Raw genomic sequence first — 13,841 nt, 5'->3', positions numbered from 1 at the left:
TCGTTTCAAAAAAGAACATTATAAAGCAAGGAAAGTGAAGTTGCTATATTACATCATTGTACAAATATTGCACGCAGTTCTCTTGGCGATATACAATAGATGTCAGTGTCAATTTCTGGAATTAGTCAATTTAGAAATGTGGGTAAATGGAATTTCAACATCCGATGCCCATTATTAGATCTACATTTGGCTACATGCCATATTTCAGGTTGGCATATTTTCTGTTAGTAGGACCTTTCTGTTAGCCGTGCCAAGCTTGTTATGGGATCATTGTTTCTTAATAAACCAAGTTTATACATACGGCATAGCTTGTGATCATACATTGGCCGAGTGGTTTGGCTACCTGTTTCGGCTGTGGGAGGTGGTCAGTCCGAAACACACCGCTGGACACCCACCGGTAAAAATGGGTACAAGCGTCCCCAGGCTTGGCGCCGGGCTCTCACATGGGTGTGCGCTTGGAAGAGGCTCCGCTAACCCTGCTGCGCCCCTTTCTGCGCCCCTTCGTGGGCAAAAAAGTTCCTAGCACTTCGGCCTGCAAAGGTCGCATAACATCGACAACAGAAGCCTGTCGAGAGAGAGAAAAAAAAGCTGGGTGTGGCCGTAACAGTGGTAGGGGTTGCAGTCAAGTCCAGTGCAGCAACGCAAACTAGCTCGGAGATGCCGATGGGAGCATCAGGAAGAGTTTTCTCTAAGGAGATAGAGTCCTTGGAATGGGTTCACCCCGAGATAGGGACGGCGGCTCCGTGGAGCAGTGCTGCTCATGCGCTGTCTGGTGTGCTCCTCTAGTCTCTAGACTAATGTAGATAAGGGAAGTCGGCATAACGGATCCGTAACCTTGGGAAAAGGATTGGCTCTGAAGGCTGAGCTGGTCGGGCTGGGGTCTGGGAGCAGGAATGGCACTGCACAGGGACTGGGCAAGGCTCGCTGCCGTCCAAAGCGGTGCGGCCGAGCCCGGACCAGTGTCGGGACCTTTGTATGGAAAGCCACAGCTGTGCTTGTTCCATCGTCTTTTGCCACGCGAAGTGGACCTAGGGTTGTCCGTTATTGGAACGAATCACTGTCCCATCGGCGCAACTATTTGAGCCATGACCCATGGGCTAGAATGAAAGAGCTGGACTTCTGTGTGACACGCAATAGGGGAGATAGTCAGCATTTTATTTGGGTGAAAAATTTTGACAGGCACTGAAGAAATGCAGATATATAATCTGAAGTAGCGCGATTTCAAGGCAGCACTGTGAATTTTGGAAAGTCATTCAGGAGGCTGCCTATTGCACCACAGGGGCGATAGGAATCCTTTAGTTTTTGAAGTGGACTTGAGTTGTCTGCTCACGACTGTTACCATGGCGACGTGAATGTTGTCTAAAACTTAAAAAAGAAAAAGAAAATCTCAGTTGCATATTCTTTCAGTTCAGTTCAGGCGTTCAGTCGTGTCCGACTCTTCGTGACCCTATGGACCATGTCACGCCACGCTTTCCGGTCTCTCACTATCTTCTTAACATCACATAGCTTCATCTGCAATGCCTCGAGAATGCCATCTAACCATCGCGTTCGCTGCCTACCCCTTCTCCGGCGACCCTCAACCTTTCCCAACATCAAATCTTTCTCCAGCGACTCCTCTCTTCTCATCAGATGACCAAAGTAGCTGAGCTTTAACTTTAGAATTTGACCCTCCAATGAGCAGTCAGGGTTTATGGTCGACAATATCGACTGATTTGATCTTCTGGCAGTCCAAGGAACTCTTAAGAGTCTTCGCCAGCACCACAATTCAAACGCGTCAATTCTTCGGCGGTCAGCCTTTTTCACAGTCCAACTCTCGCATCCATGCATCACAACTGGAAAGACCATAGCACGGGTTATACGGATCTCGTTGGCAGACTAATGTCTCTGCTCTTTACTAGGCGGTCAAGGCTAACCATTGCTCTCTTTCCCAGAAGCAGGCGTCTCTTAATTTCATGGCTGCAGTCTCCTTCCGAGGTAATCTTGTAGGAGCATGTAATTGTTTGTACTGACCATGTGTTGAAAAATGAAGTTGGACCAGTATTAGACGTTTGCAAGGTGCGTCAACTCAATATGAATTCTGGGAAGGGCTGAGAATATAGTTCCTCATCCATACAATGTCTGAAAGTTTGCAGCAACAAATTATGAGCTGTTTTTTATTATTATTATTTTTTTTTTATTCCGCAGAGGCAGTATTCAGAAGTGATGTCTTACCCACTGCTTCCTGAAGTAGCCTCTGTGATGTGTTTAACTCATGTCCTGCTAGGTGGCACTTTGTAGCATGTTACACGTAGGAGGAATCGGGGCAGGGAATTCTGGGTTGTGACAAACAATGTCTCGTCTTGCTGGTGGTAGGGCCAGATAAGTAAGTCTTCTTTTCATGCGGCCCTCAGCGAACACAACCGAATGCTTGTGGCTTTCTGTATCGTCCTCTTTCTGCTGCGCAGGATGGACTACTTTGACGAAGAGTGCTCCGAGTTCGGTGAAGTAGCGGCCGAGAGGATTGCCCAGCGTGTTCATGAACGCTTCTCTGTATCTACGAAGACAATACTCTTCAATGGCGTGTGCCTTTATACGGACGAGTTTTCACTGGCAAAGCCCCTGTCAGAGATGATGACGAGGTTGACCACTGACACCGAAGTAAGTGTTGTGACTAATTCTTCTAAGACCGCATGCTGTACTGAGGGGGATTTGGCTTGCCGGTATCTATTGTTAGTTCCTGCAAACCATGATGAAGGTTTTAGGGTGGGGAAAATTCTAGACAAAAAAAAAAAGTTTTTGTTAATGCAGTTGAGTGTGGGGTGCATGTGTTTTGCTTCAGGGAGCTTTCTAAACTGAGTGCAGTTGGTCTGTTTTTAATAGCAACAAATGCAATAAAGGTAAAACTATTATGCCTGTTTTAGAACTGGGAATTGTAGTCAGAAATGAGTCCAGAAAACCTTACCGTTTTAGAAGCGGGAAGTTTTTCTTCAAGTTTTTAACTCAAGTTGTTTAACAGGCAGGAAGATTGACGGTAAGCTGCATTCGATAATGTAACTCTGACTGAAGCTTGGTCCATTAACTGGGCATGCTAGTTAAATCTGCTATTAATCGGTAATCTGCTGACTATTATCAACTATTTCTTTTGTCACATTTTTAGGCTCCTTGTTCTCCAATGAAATGCGTCGGTCTCATTAAAACTTTTTTTCAGAGGACTAAGATGGTTTTAAAAATGTTGCCTTTAGAAAAATGCTGGTGATATCTGTCGCAGATACCTGCAACCTCTGCAGGTAAAATTTGGTGTCTCGAGTTTCTTACAGCAAAAATAATGCTACATTTTGGGCTCAGTCCTATTGATAAAGTGTATTGCAATAAAACCTCATAAATTCATACTTCAAAGGAAGGGGGAAAAATTCCCAAATATTATCCGAGGGTTAAATGATAAATGGCGACCTTCCCCCTTCCCCCCCTAACAAAAAACTAACTGCCAAAAACTGCTTGCACCTTAAAAGATTCATTTGATGAAAAAGTGACTAGAAGTCTTGCGCTCTCGAGAGGAAAACTATGCGGCAGCAACAGTTTTTTCAGAATTTCTTAAATTTTTCGCTGCTTATCGCACTGTCTGGAATTTGGGAAGCAAAACTGCTCTATAATGGGATGCGGTGTGTTACTAGTGCCGCCTGCTCACAGGCAGAGGCCTGAGCATTAGGATACTTTCGAAAAGGAAGGAACCAGCTACAAGTTAAGGAGAAATATTTTCTTCATCTTAGTGTTTTTATGGTGCACGCTGTCTGATAACTTGAAATGCTATCATGCTCGCGCTCAAGAGGGCTAGAGTTTATCTCTGCACGTGCAAGGGGTAATTATCGTATTTACTCGCGTAATGAACCCACTCGCGTAATGAACCCGCCCCCCACTTTTGTCGTCGAAAATTGAATTTTTTTTTTACGTCGCGTAAATAACGCGCACCCGCCCGCAGGGTCGGTGTTCAGCATGTTCGCGTTATCTCGGCTCAATTGGCCGGCGCTGTCGACTGTCGACGATCATAAAATTGTCTGATCGCGCAGTGATAAAATAAACATCATTTGAAGCCAACGATGCTGAACACCGGCGACGCGAACGCGGGTGACGCGGGCGTCGACTGCACGCTTTCGTTGATCGTTCATTGACCTTGCATGATTCGTTGGTGGATGCGCAAAGGGCTTTACTGGGGCGTCCTCTTTGAAATGGGGTGACGGCAGTTTCCACCACGCTCGGCTATTTTCTTTGTATTTCTCGAACCAATTTGTCAAACTTCTCTAGATTTTTTTTTACAATGATGATGATGATGCAGGTTGCCGGTGCCATCTATTAAATGCAAAGCAAACCTTAAAGCCCCTCAATAAACTAAAAGTAGCGCCATCTCCTCTCTCCTCCTCCGGCGGCGCCGCTCCTCCTCTCGCATTTCGACCGTGGCTCCACCTACGGGGTGCGCGACTAGCGCGCGCTCTGCGGAGCAGGCGCCCTTCACAGCCGTCTCGATCAGCGCCGCGCGCGTGCCGATCGAGGCGGCCGTGCGCCGGGTCTCACCAGAGCCTTGCATTTCGTCGCAATGTGTTCAGGTTAAAATATTGCTCACTGCTGAAACACAATTACCGAATGTTGACAGGGATTTCCCGCCAGAATAGTTTCAGCTGTGAGTGTCATACACCACATATACGCGATTTCGGCGCTGGTTCAACTCGCCGTCATCTCCGTGTGTCCGTAGTTCGTCACATTTGGCCACTCAGCGGCATTCTTTATAAAATTTGTAACTAGGCGGCGGACAGGAACAATTTAGGAACAGTCTGTGTATGGTTTCTTCGCAGCGTTGACTGGATTGCGAGCTGCCGGTAAACTTGAGAAGTGTGGCAGCAGCTGTCTTCCATGTATTTTCAACTTCAGCTGCAGATCAAATTAACTATAGGCGGCGGAAGCTGCAGTCTGTGTGGAGTCTTTGCAGCTTTGATTCACTTGTGAGCTACCGGTAAACTTGGGGAGGGAGGTAGCAGTTATTTTTTTTTTATATTTGGATTTGAGACGGTGCCGTGTTCAGCTGCCATGGTGTGTCACCATACGTACACGATTTTGGCGTCGATTTAACTCACCTTCACCTCCTTGAGTCCGTCAGCCGTTGACAAAAGTGCGCAACATGCTTGAAAAAAAAATTAACTAGGCTGCGGAAGCTGCAGTCTGTGTGGTTTCTTTGCAGGTTGGACTGAATTGTAAGCTACCATGAAACATGAGAAGCGTGGTAGCAGTTTTTTTATATTTTGCGCTGAAACGGTTTCGTTTTCAACTGTCAGTGCGTGACACCATTTGTACGCGATGTCTGCGTTGGTTGAACTCGCCTTCACCACCGTGCTTCTATCAGCCGCCGGCCAAAGAGCGCAACATGCTTGAAAAAAAAATTAAATAGCCAGCGGGAACGATTTAGTAGCAGTCCGCGTGGCAGCAAAACACACGGCGATATGTGCCGCGCGCGCGCCGCCCGCCCCGCTGGAAAGGAGGAAGCTGCACGCCCAGCAAAAAAAAAAAGCGCGCGCGCGCACGTGACGGCGCTCGGCCAATGAGAGGGTCGAACGACGAAGGAGAGCGCAGGAGAGGAGGCGGGCGGCAAACTTCACATGTTGGCGCTACTTTTAGTTTATTGAGGGGCTTTAGCAAACCTCTGCTTATAGCGCCATGCATGCGCGGCGGCGGCAGAACGAAGTAAAGACAACGCACTTGGACAGCGTCGGTCGCCATTTCGCCAGTCCTATTTTGTTGCTGTTTGAGTGCTTCGCTACGACCTTTGCATTATTTCGTGCGTGCTGTGCATTTTCTGCGCGTTGTGCGATGGGGCGTTGCGCTAGCTACACGGCCGGTTTTAAGCTCAAAGTCGTGGAGCATGCTTTGGAGCATGGCAATCGCGCGGCTGGACGGCATTTTAGTGTAGACCCCGTGCGTGTGCGCTACTGGAGGAATCAACAAGAGGAACTCAGAGCGACGAAGAAAGATCGCCGGGCCTTTCGCGGGCCGAAGCAGGGCAAGTTTCCTCGCGTCGAGGAAGAAGTTCTGAGCTATGTGAAGAGGCTCCGCAACGAAGGATGTGCCGTATCCCACGAGCTGATACAGAATCACGCGCGGGCCACTGCAAGAAGTCACGGCATTGCCGCGAGTGAATTTAAGGCGAGCAGTGGTTGGACGACTCGTTTCATGCGCCGGAACGGGTTGTGCCTCAGAAGGCGTACTACGTTATGCCGCGTGGATTCAGATAGCGAGCCCGAGTGAGACAGACCATAAGCAGCCAGCAGCATGAAAATAAAAATGAATTTTTAATTCACATTCATCGCGTACGTGTTTTTACTATAAAGGTAAGGTTGGGATTGCGATTTTCCTATCTTCATTGTGACATGAAATTTCGACCTAAAAAATATCTAAATTTTTTTTCCCCGCGTAATGAACCCTCCCCCCAAATTTATGTCAACTTATCTGGAAAAAAGGTGGGTTCATTACGCGAGTAAATACGGTACCAGAGCTCATCTGTCACCTGTAGCTTGTTGCATCTGTACATTGTTTTTGTTTATTTGGTTTGGTTTTGTGATAGTACCTTTCATAGTGGCCCAAGAGCAGTTTGCATTGCTCGGCACACCTGCCTTTTTTTTTTTTTTCATCCCATTTTTCATTACTGACTGATTGTCGCCACACGTTGCAACTGAGCTGAAGAGGTCATGTGATCGGCCACAAGGTGTGTCGGTACGATGGGTCGGGATCTTTTCGCAGGAGCCCCAGGAAATGATGGCAGGTGGTGCTGGCGCCTCGCCACCACTCGCCCCGACCCACCAGTCGCTGCCCCCTGAGCCCCCCACGGCACCCATACTCGTCTGTCAGCTGACAGGTCAGCAGGAGGTCAGAATTCGGCTCAAACAGGACGAATCTCTGGAAGGCTCCGGGGTGAGTCTCATCATTTCTTGCTGCATTCTCAGCTGCTATATACTCGTGCCATAACTTACTGCGGTCCTGGCCTGGTGGGTAGAGGTTGCACAACAGATAGGTGAGGTGCGGTGTTCGGTATCTGGTATCACTCTGGGTTACCGCTGGTTGTTGAATACAAGCATTCCTGGGAAAGCTGGGGCAAAATGTGGTTTTTGGACCTGCCCCGAGAAAGCCATGATGCGTTAGTGATGGCCAGGGGTGAAACTGCTGTGTCAATAACGCCAAACTGTGCCGAATAGCAGATCCTGTCACGGGCTGCTATGGAATAAAAATTTCAAGGCAAAAGCTTTACTTGGCTCACAAGTGGTTTGTAACAAGTGTCCACAAAGAGGCATAAAGCCCACGTGACCTTGTAAGGTCACCAGAACAGAGAGAAACGTAATATGTGATATGTACCATCATGCTACAAATTGCAGTTTATTCAGTTACAGAAGATACTATTAGGAGTCTGTTGTCAGTTCCACCACTGCATGGCACCCTTTGGTCAAGCCGTCATGTTGCATTAAACTAAAATCTTCATCACCAATTGTGCTAAAACTTTGTTATGAGGAGGTGACTGTTCAGTACGATAGTAGCCCCTTTCAATGAACTGCAGGAATGATAGTTTTAAACAGCTCTTTTTTCAGAATACTCGTTTTGAACTTCTGATCTGTGTGGGTAGATCGTACGAGGTCCGCATTTATAAATTAATTTTTTCAAGCTTGCGACAGTTTTTAGTTGTCGAATTGTAATTGCTTACTTTCGTTGACTCTCAGTTTCATGTGGTCATTTTTGTGATGGAAGTGCTGCAACAAGGTTCTTTTTCTTTTTTTTTCCTCCCTGGAAAACTATTTCTGTGAGAATCTGGATGAATATGCTACGTGTGTGTGGTCGTCTTACGGGTTGCACGTTTTGTTCTTTCTCCGTCAGATTGACTTTGATGTGAGCCTTGGCCAGACTGCTTTCTTTCTCCGTCCGAGGTCGGTCCATCTGCTCATAAAGGTGGCGCAAGAGTTCCTGAGCCCCAGTGAGTTCAGTTTTGTAGTGGCACCCATAGGATGCATTTTGCACTTGTTGCAAGAAGGCCTGCGTTATTGATTTCCCACTTTAATAAAAAAAACGCTGAGGGCGAACTTGATTTGAACTTTTTTTTTTTTTTTGCTTTTGGTAAAAATTATTTCTGTGTCTCGTTTGGCTGTGTTGATATTTGTCCCACCTGTTGCCGAGAGAATTGGATTTGCCGGGGAATGTTTTCCTGCCGCTTTTAAACTCTTGACGTCTACACCAGATGGGATTCCCATGTCCATCAATCGGGAGCGAACGTCGACACAGCCCACCCCCTGTGACCTTCGCTCAACAAGAAACAAAGATGCTTTTTTGCCCTTTTTTAGTTTGTAAAAGCCTCCTCTTCAGATAAACTTTGTTAGGTAATGTGTCGAAACTTGCCAACGTGAACTTATCCTCGATGCTGATTCAATAGTTCGGTTTGTGTTGTTTATGAGGGACAAACATTACTGTGTTGATGTTTCTGCCGTACATATAAAGTTGCCGGTTGTTTCAGCTAGTCGAGGCAGAGTATCGTCTGCCGTACTTTTATCATGCTAGCATCAATATTTTAAAATCAAATGCGAAAGCAGATAAAATACCAGATTCTATTTTAGATCATTGCAGATGGGTTGCTCTTTCATTTCACTTCATTAGTGCCTCCATTTAAAGGGCAACTCCGGTGGTTTTTTCATCATTTTCTGTTTTTAATTGAATTACATTCCTCGGCACGTCCTGACTCCAACACAAAAAACCGTTTTCCAAAATTCCAATTAGAAGTATTTTTAAAAAAGAAAAACAGCAAATCGAAACCGAAACTGATTTTACGACCAGAAACGACGTCACATTTGACGAAATGGTGACGTCACACTCAGTATTAGAAAAACACTCGTACGTGCATTGGATTGTGAAAATAAAGTGTGGAAATCATGCCGCACTGCATGAAATGTCTGAGGTAGTTCAATATAAACCTCACAATTTCATAATCACGCGGGAAGTAGACATTAACGCCTGTATACTGTTTGTGACATCAGAAACTCAGTGTTGCCCGCAGAAATACTCTCAACTTAAGCCATGAAAACAGCATATTTTAAAGCCGTATTGCGCGTGAACGGATTATCGTACGGCACCCAAATTTTGTAGAATGCGTCAGGACGGAGAGAAGAACCTGTGGTAAAAGTTTCACTACAATATTCGAATGTCAAAAAACCCCCGGAGTTGCCCTTTAAGCCTTTTTTGCATTTTCTTGGTTCAACAAAGAAGCCAAAAATTGTGTGTTTTCTGTACTTTTTATCGTAAACATCGTTCATGGTTTGATCACAATTTTTTTCGCCGCTCATCTGTCGGTAAAGTTTATGCTAAAAGGGATTTGAGCTTTCTTTAAAAAGTACTTTTTAGGGAAATCAGTCCCAAAGTTAAAGTAATGCTTTTTATTAGATTGAGACCTAAGGCCCTCAAGATAAAAATATGTGAGATAGCTTATTACACTCAAGCATCTTGGCTTATAATCCAGAAATTTTTGTTTGAGTAAATTTTGTCTTACGCAAGAAATATATCCTTGAAGTTCACAACCAGTGTCACTGGTCGGCACTTCTGAACTGTGCTTTCACTCATGTGTGGCGCCGACCTTTTCTTGAGACGCATGTTTACTTTAGCTCTTTCTCAAGCCAACACATTTTAATCAGTTGATGCTGGCTAAAATTCATTTTCAACGATGCACTTTCGAGAGATTGACACTTCATTTTTGGCCTCGGCGTGGTCAGGAATGCGAAGAAAGCATCGATGTGACGCATATTGTGTGACAATTAGTCAGCTTTGTAGAGGCAGAACAATCACGTAATTTTTCTCCTGTCTTAGAGCAGAGTGAAATGAGGGCTTGAAAGGGCTCATGGACATGTATAGGAGAAGGGCAAAACTGCAAACAAGCACATTTTCTGCATTCGTCTTCTCGGCCTTTTGTTTTCTCATCCGCTCATCTGCTCAACATTTGAATTCTTTGTTTCGTGATGAATTGCGAAAATTGCTTCAAGCTGGCGAGTGCGCTTAGAGTGAGGATGTGCTTGACAGTAATGCTGATGCCGCGCATTGATGGAGTATTACGTGAGCGTAATTCATTTCTAAAAGGATGTGCCACGGTTGGCGCTTATTGGCAAGAATAAGGCTCTTGCATGGCCCGTAACAATTTCAGCGTTATGCAGAATATATCTTGTGTCTTATAATTCTCCCGTCTAGACGAAGACCTGAAAATGTTCACAGTTTGCTTTCTTTACACAAATGTATATAAATAAAATGCTATTACAGTGTAAAAAACCATTTTTCACTCCACATATATTGGATCCAGAGTTTATAGGCACTCCGAAATTGAGCTGTGGCGCATAGGTCTTACGAAACACAGTTCAGCAATGCCGAGCAGTGACACTAATTGTGAACTTTAAATTTTTTTTTCTCGCTTCAGACAAAATTTACTCTAACAAAAATTTCTGGATTATATGGCAAGATGCTTGTGTGTTTAATGAGCTATGTCACATATTTTTATCCCGAGGGCATTTATGCTTACTTTAACTCTCAATTTAACAAAAGTATCTCTACTTTACCAACTTTGGTACTGATTGTCCCAAAAAGTACTTCTTAAAGAGAGTTTAAGTTATTTTTGGCATCAACTCTATGAACCGGTGAATGATGTAAAAATTTATTGTGACCTAAAGGTTAAACGAATTTGAAGATAAGAAATACTTAGAACGCACAATTTTTTAATTCTTTATTGAACAAGGAAACACAGAAAAGCCTTATAAGGAGGCAGTCACGAAGTTACATTGGAGAACAACATATATGTGCAATAATATAAAATAGAATTTGTTATTGTATCTGCTTTTGCACCTGATTTAAAAATATTTAACTGCAAGCAGCTTTTGCGTGTTCGTGAAAATTTCAAAAGTCGCTTACGTCAAATAAAAAAAAACTTTTTTTTCGCTAAATTCTTTACTTAAAACAGCATTCACACGATCGGCAGTTACCCCACTTTTTTTTTTTTTTTTCGGGAGAATGAATGGTGGCCGCTTTTGGGGCCCGAGACGTTTCGCATGGAACGACGCTATTATCACAGCTGTTATATACGTGTGAAAAGACAAAGATTACAAGAGTTCAATGCTGCTGAACCAAATATTGAGCGAAAGCATTAGCTTCAGGTGACTGAGCGTTCTTCTCTTTTTCTTCTTCCTCAGCCCACATATAAAGCCCAGCTTTAACCAAGCTGTATGAACGTGCCTTAGTGGCCTGTAGGGGTAACTTGAATGCCAGGGTCCTGGCAGACTGATTCTGACATAACCGTCCCATGTGAAACGAGAGACCCAAGTTGGCAGCTCCTGCCAACTGAGCCGCAGCTCTGACCACGCCAATCCGACCGCTTAAGTTAGGAGCCCATCTCTTGCTTTTGTGTTACGTGGGGCGTGATGTCACAGCGTCACGTGGGTAAGACGTGGCTACCGCTGCGCTACGCCGACCGCTTGAGTTGGTAGCCCAGCTCTCACCCTAGTGTCACGTGGGGTGTGACGCCACAGCGTCACGTGGGATAAGACTTATGTGGCTACCGCCGCGCTATGCTGAAGGCTCGAAACCTAGAGTAGTATTGCTTTCGTAATAAAAACAAATTGAAAGACTGCAGTTTACGCACATCTGCATGTAATGCAGTACGATCAAAAGGGCTTGTTTCTTTTGTCTCTTTCTCGGAAGCAGCCTCCGGGAATGATCCCGTGTCGAGCAACCTGCACGACCCGCACTACAACAAGTGCAAGCCCATGGAGCCTCACCACTTTGCCATTGTGGAACAAGACCTGCAGCGGCAGTTGCTAAACAGGAAGGCACAGCCGTCCCGGTCCCTGGGTCCCAACAGCGGCTGGTCAACCAGCTCGAATGGTAAGTGGGCGGGCGTCACCTTCCGTGAGAACGCGAGTTGGATGTGCTGCTCACTGTCATGTCACTCGCTGATGATCGTGGTGAGCATAGCGAGTTGATTCTTCAAATCGCTGTGAGCAGGAGTCGTGTTCTGTTGCAGTTCTCTCCTCGACTCGTTATTTTTCCCACTCTGCCATTGGAAGCTTGTAGTAGTTGCAATACTGGGGCTGATGGCAGTTGGGCATCAGTCCCACTGTGGTGCCAGAGCGGCATGCGGGTTGCGAACACGCGCGCACTTTGTATGCTTGCTCGAGACCAGGCCCAAAAGGAGTCTGGCGCTCACCTATGCGGTGGCAATGCTTCTGAGTCGTGAGGGCCAGGTTTGGATGATTCTTCATCAGTGGCGGTCAGTGCCGGTGGCGACGCACGTCGAGGCATCGACACACCATCTAACTGCAGCACACCTTTGAGAAGTAGCCCCACAAAGAATGGATAAAAAGTAGGGTCGTGGAGAAATTTGCCCTTTTGTCACGAGGCAAGCTGTTAACGGTGCTAGCCCTTCTTAGGTGTCATTCTGTTTGTTCTGGGGCTTTGGATTTTCGTGGTTCAGTAGCAACATGATGTTAGAGTTTTCTAGCAGTGAGCCCTGCAGCTGTTCTTGTGTTGGTGGCCATATTCGAACAGGGCAAAGCGCAGAAGGTGCTCGTGTAGTGTGCAATATCATTGCTCGTTAAGGAACTCCAGTTGGTCTAAATTTAGCTGGAGCACCGGAATTTATTACTTACTTAAATTCTTGGTTGCAGCCATGAGCACCTACAATGACTACATTTTAGTGTTGGTAAAGCGCCAAAATTATGTTAATATTATGCATGCTAACATAACTGTGTATTCGAAAATGACTTCCAAGCTTTTCACAACAGCATCTTTTGAAGCTTGGGCATAGCTCTGGGGTGAAATATTTATTGTACTTTTTTGCTTTTCACCGCAGCCTGCTTATCGGAATCGGAAGAAGAATATGTGCCAATGACTCACCAGCGAGCCTTCTATGAGAGTGGCAGTGCTGCCTCTTCGGACATGGACTCTTCTATATCGAGCAGTACCTACAGCGCTTGTGAGCAGCTTGTGACATCCTGATTTCCGTGAAAGGCGCCCTTGTGCTGCGCGATGTCAGCGCACGTTAAAGAACCTCAGATGGTTAAAATTTCCGGAGCCCTCCACTACGGCATCTCTCGTAGCCTTGAGTCACTTTGGGACGTTAAACCCTATAAACTGAGCCAAACCTAATGTTCATGAGTGTTAGGTTCTTGCGGTTTCTGCTTTGAATGCTCAGTGTTTCATTTCATTTCATTTCATTTATTAATACTGTCAGCCACCATAAGGGGCTGTAACAGGAGATTCATGCTTTTTTGTAGTGAAAGGTGTGTGCCAACATGGTTTTGGAACAATTTGAGCTACAAAAACAAGTGAATTTTACGAGAACCAGTGCAATCTCTCGTGAAAGTAGTGTTCATAGACCTAAAGATTTTATTGATGAATTCGCAACTAAGCGACCTTCAGACTATAAAAAACAAGGAAAAAGAAGCGTGCCAACAGAGAAGTATGCGCGAAAGAGGATGCGGGATCGAGTCCCTGCTGTGGTGGCTGCTTTTCAATGGAGGCAAAAAGCAAGGTGTCCGTGTGCTTTGTCAATGTGCATTAAAGAACCCCTGGTCGTTGCGCCATCAAGGAATGCGAAAAAAATTAACTGCCTTGCCTATCGTAAAACGTGAATTGTAAGGTTTTGCCACTTCAGAAATGCAGCAAGAAAGTTTGTTCGTCATCGTTGGTGCGGTCCGAATTTTAGGTACGGCTGTATTTACCGTGGGTTAAGGTTTCCCGAGGCAGGCAGTTTTTTTTTTTTTTCAAGGTTTTCTTTTTATTCTTTCATATTATGGAATTAGGTTAGGCATTACTCT

General features: G+C 45.4%; 1 protein-coding gene across 2 annotated transcripts in view; it reads left to right on the top strand.

Moving 5' to 3' along the window:
* Nucleotides 1-13,841, top strand: part of Atg2 (Autophagy-related 2) — an 83,584-nt gene that overhangs the window by 8,654 nt on the left and 61,089 nt on the right. The window contains exons 5-9 of one of the 2 annotated variants that reach the window (XM_084582358.1): nucleotides 2,445-2,637; nucleotides 6,760-6,930; nucleotides 7,882-7,978; nucleotides 11,728-11,907; nucleotides 12,875-12,997. In XM_084582358.1, the coding sequence (XP_084438484.1) occupies nucleotides 2,445-2,637; nucleotides 6,760-6,930; nucleotides 7,882-7,978; nucleotides 11,728-11,907; nucleotides 12,875-12,997 (764 nt within the window). Of the gene's footprint in view, nucleotides 1-2,444; nucleotides 2,638-6,759; nucleotides 6,931-7,881; nucleotides 7,979-11,724; nucleotides 11,908-12,874; nucleotides 12,998-13,841 lie in introns of both variants that reach the window. The other variant, XM_084582357.1, reaches the window with a different exon arrangement.

Source organism: Amblyomma maculatum, chromosome 10, assembly GCF_055883805.1.
Source record: "Amblyomma maculatum isolate TAMU_Amacu chromosome 10, ASM5588380v1, whole genome shotgun sequence".
NCBI classification, from domain to species: domain Eukaryota; kingdom Metazoa; phylum Arthropoda; class Arachnida; order Ixodida; family Ixodidae; genus Amblyomma; species Amblyomma maculatum.
The sequence above is the reverse complement of the archived record's forward strand: the minus strand, read 5'-3'. Positions and strand labels throughout refer to the sequence as shown.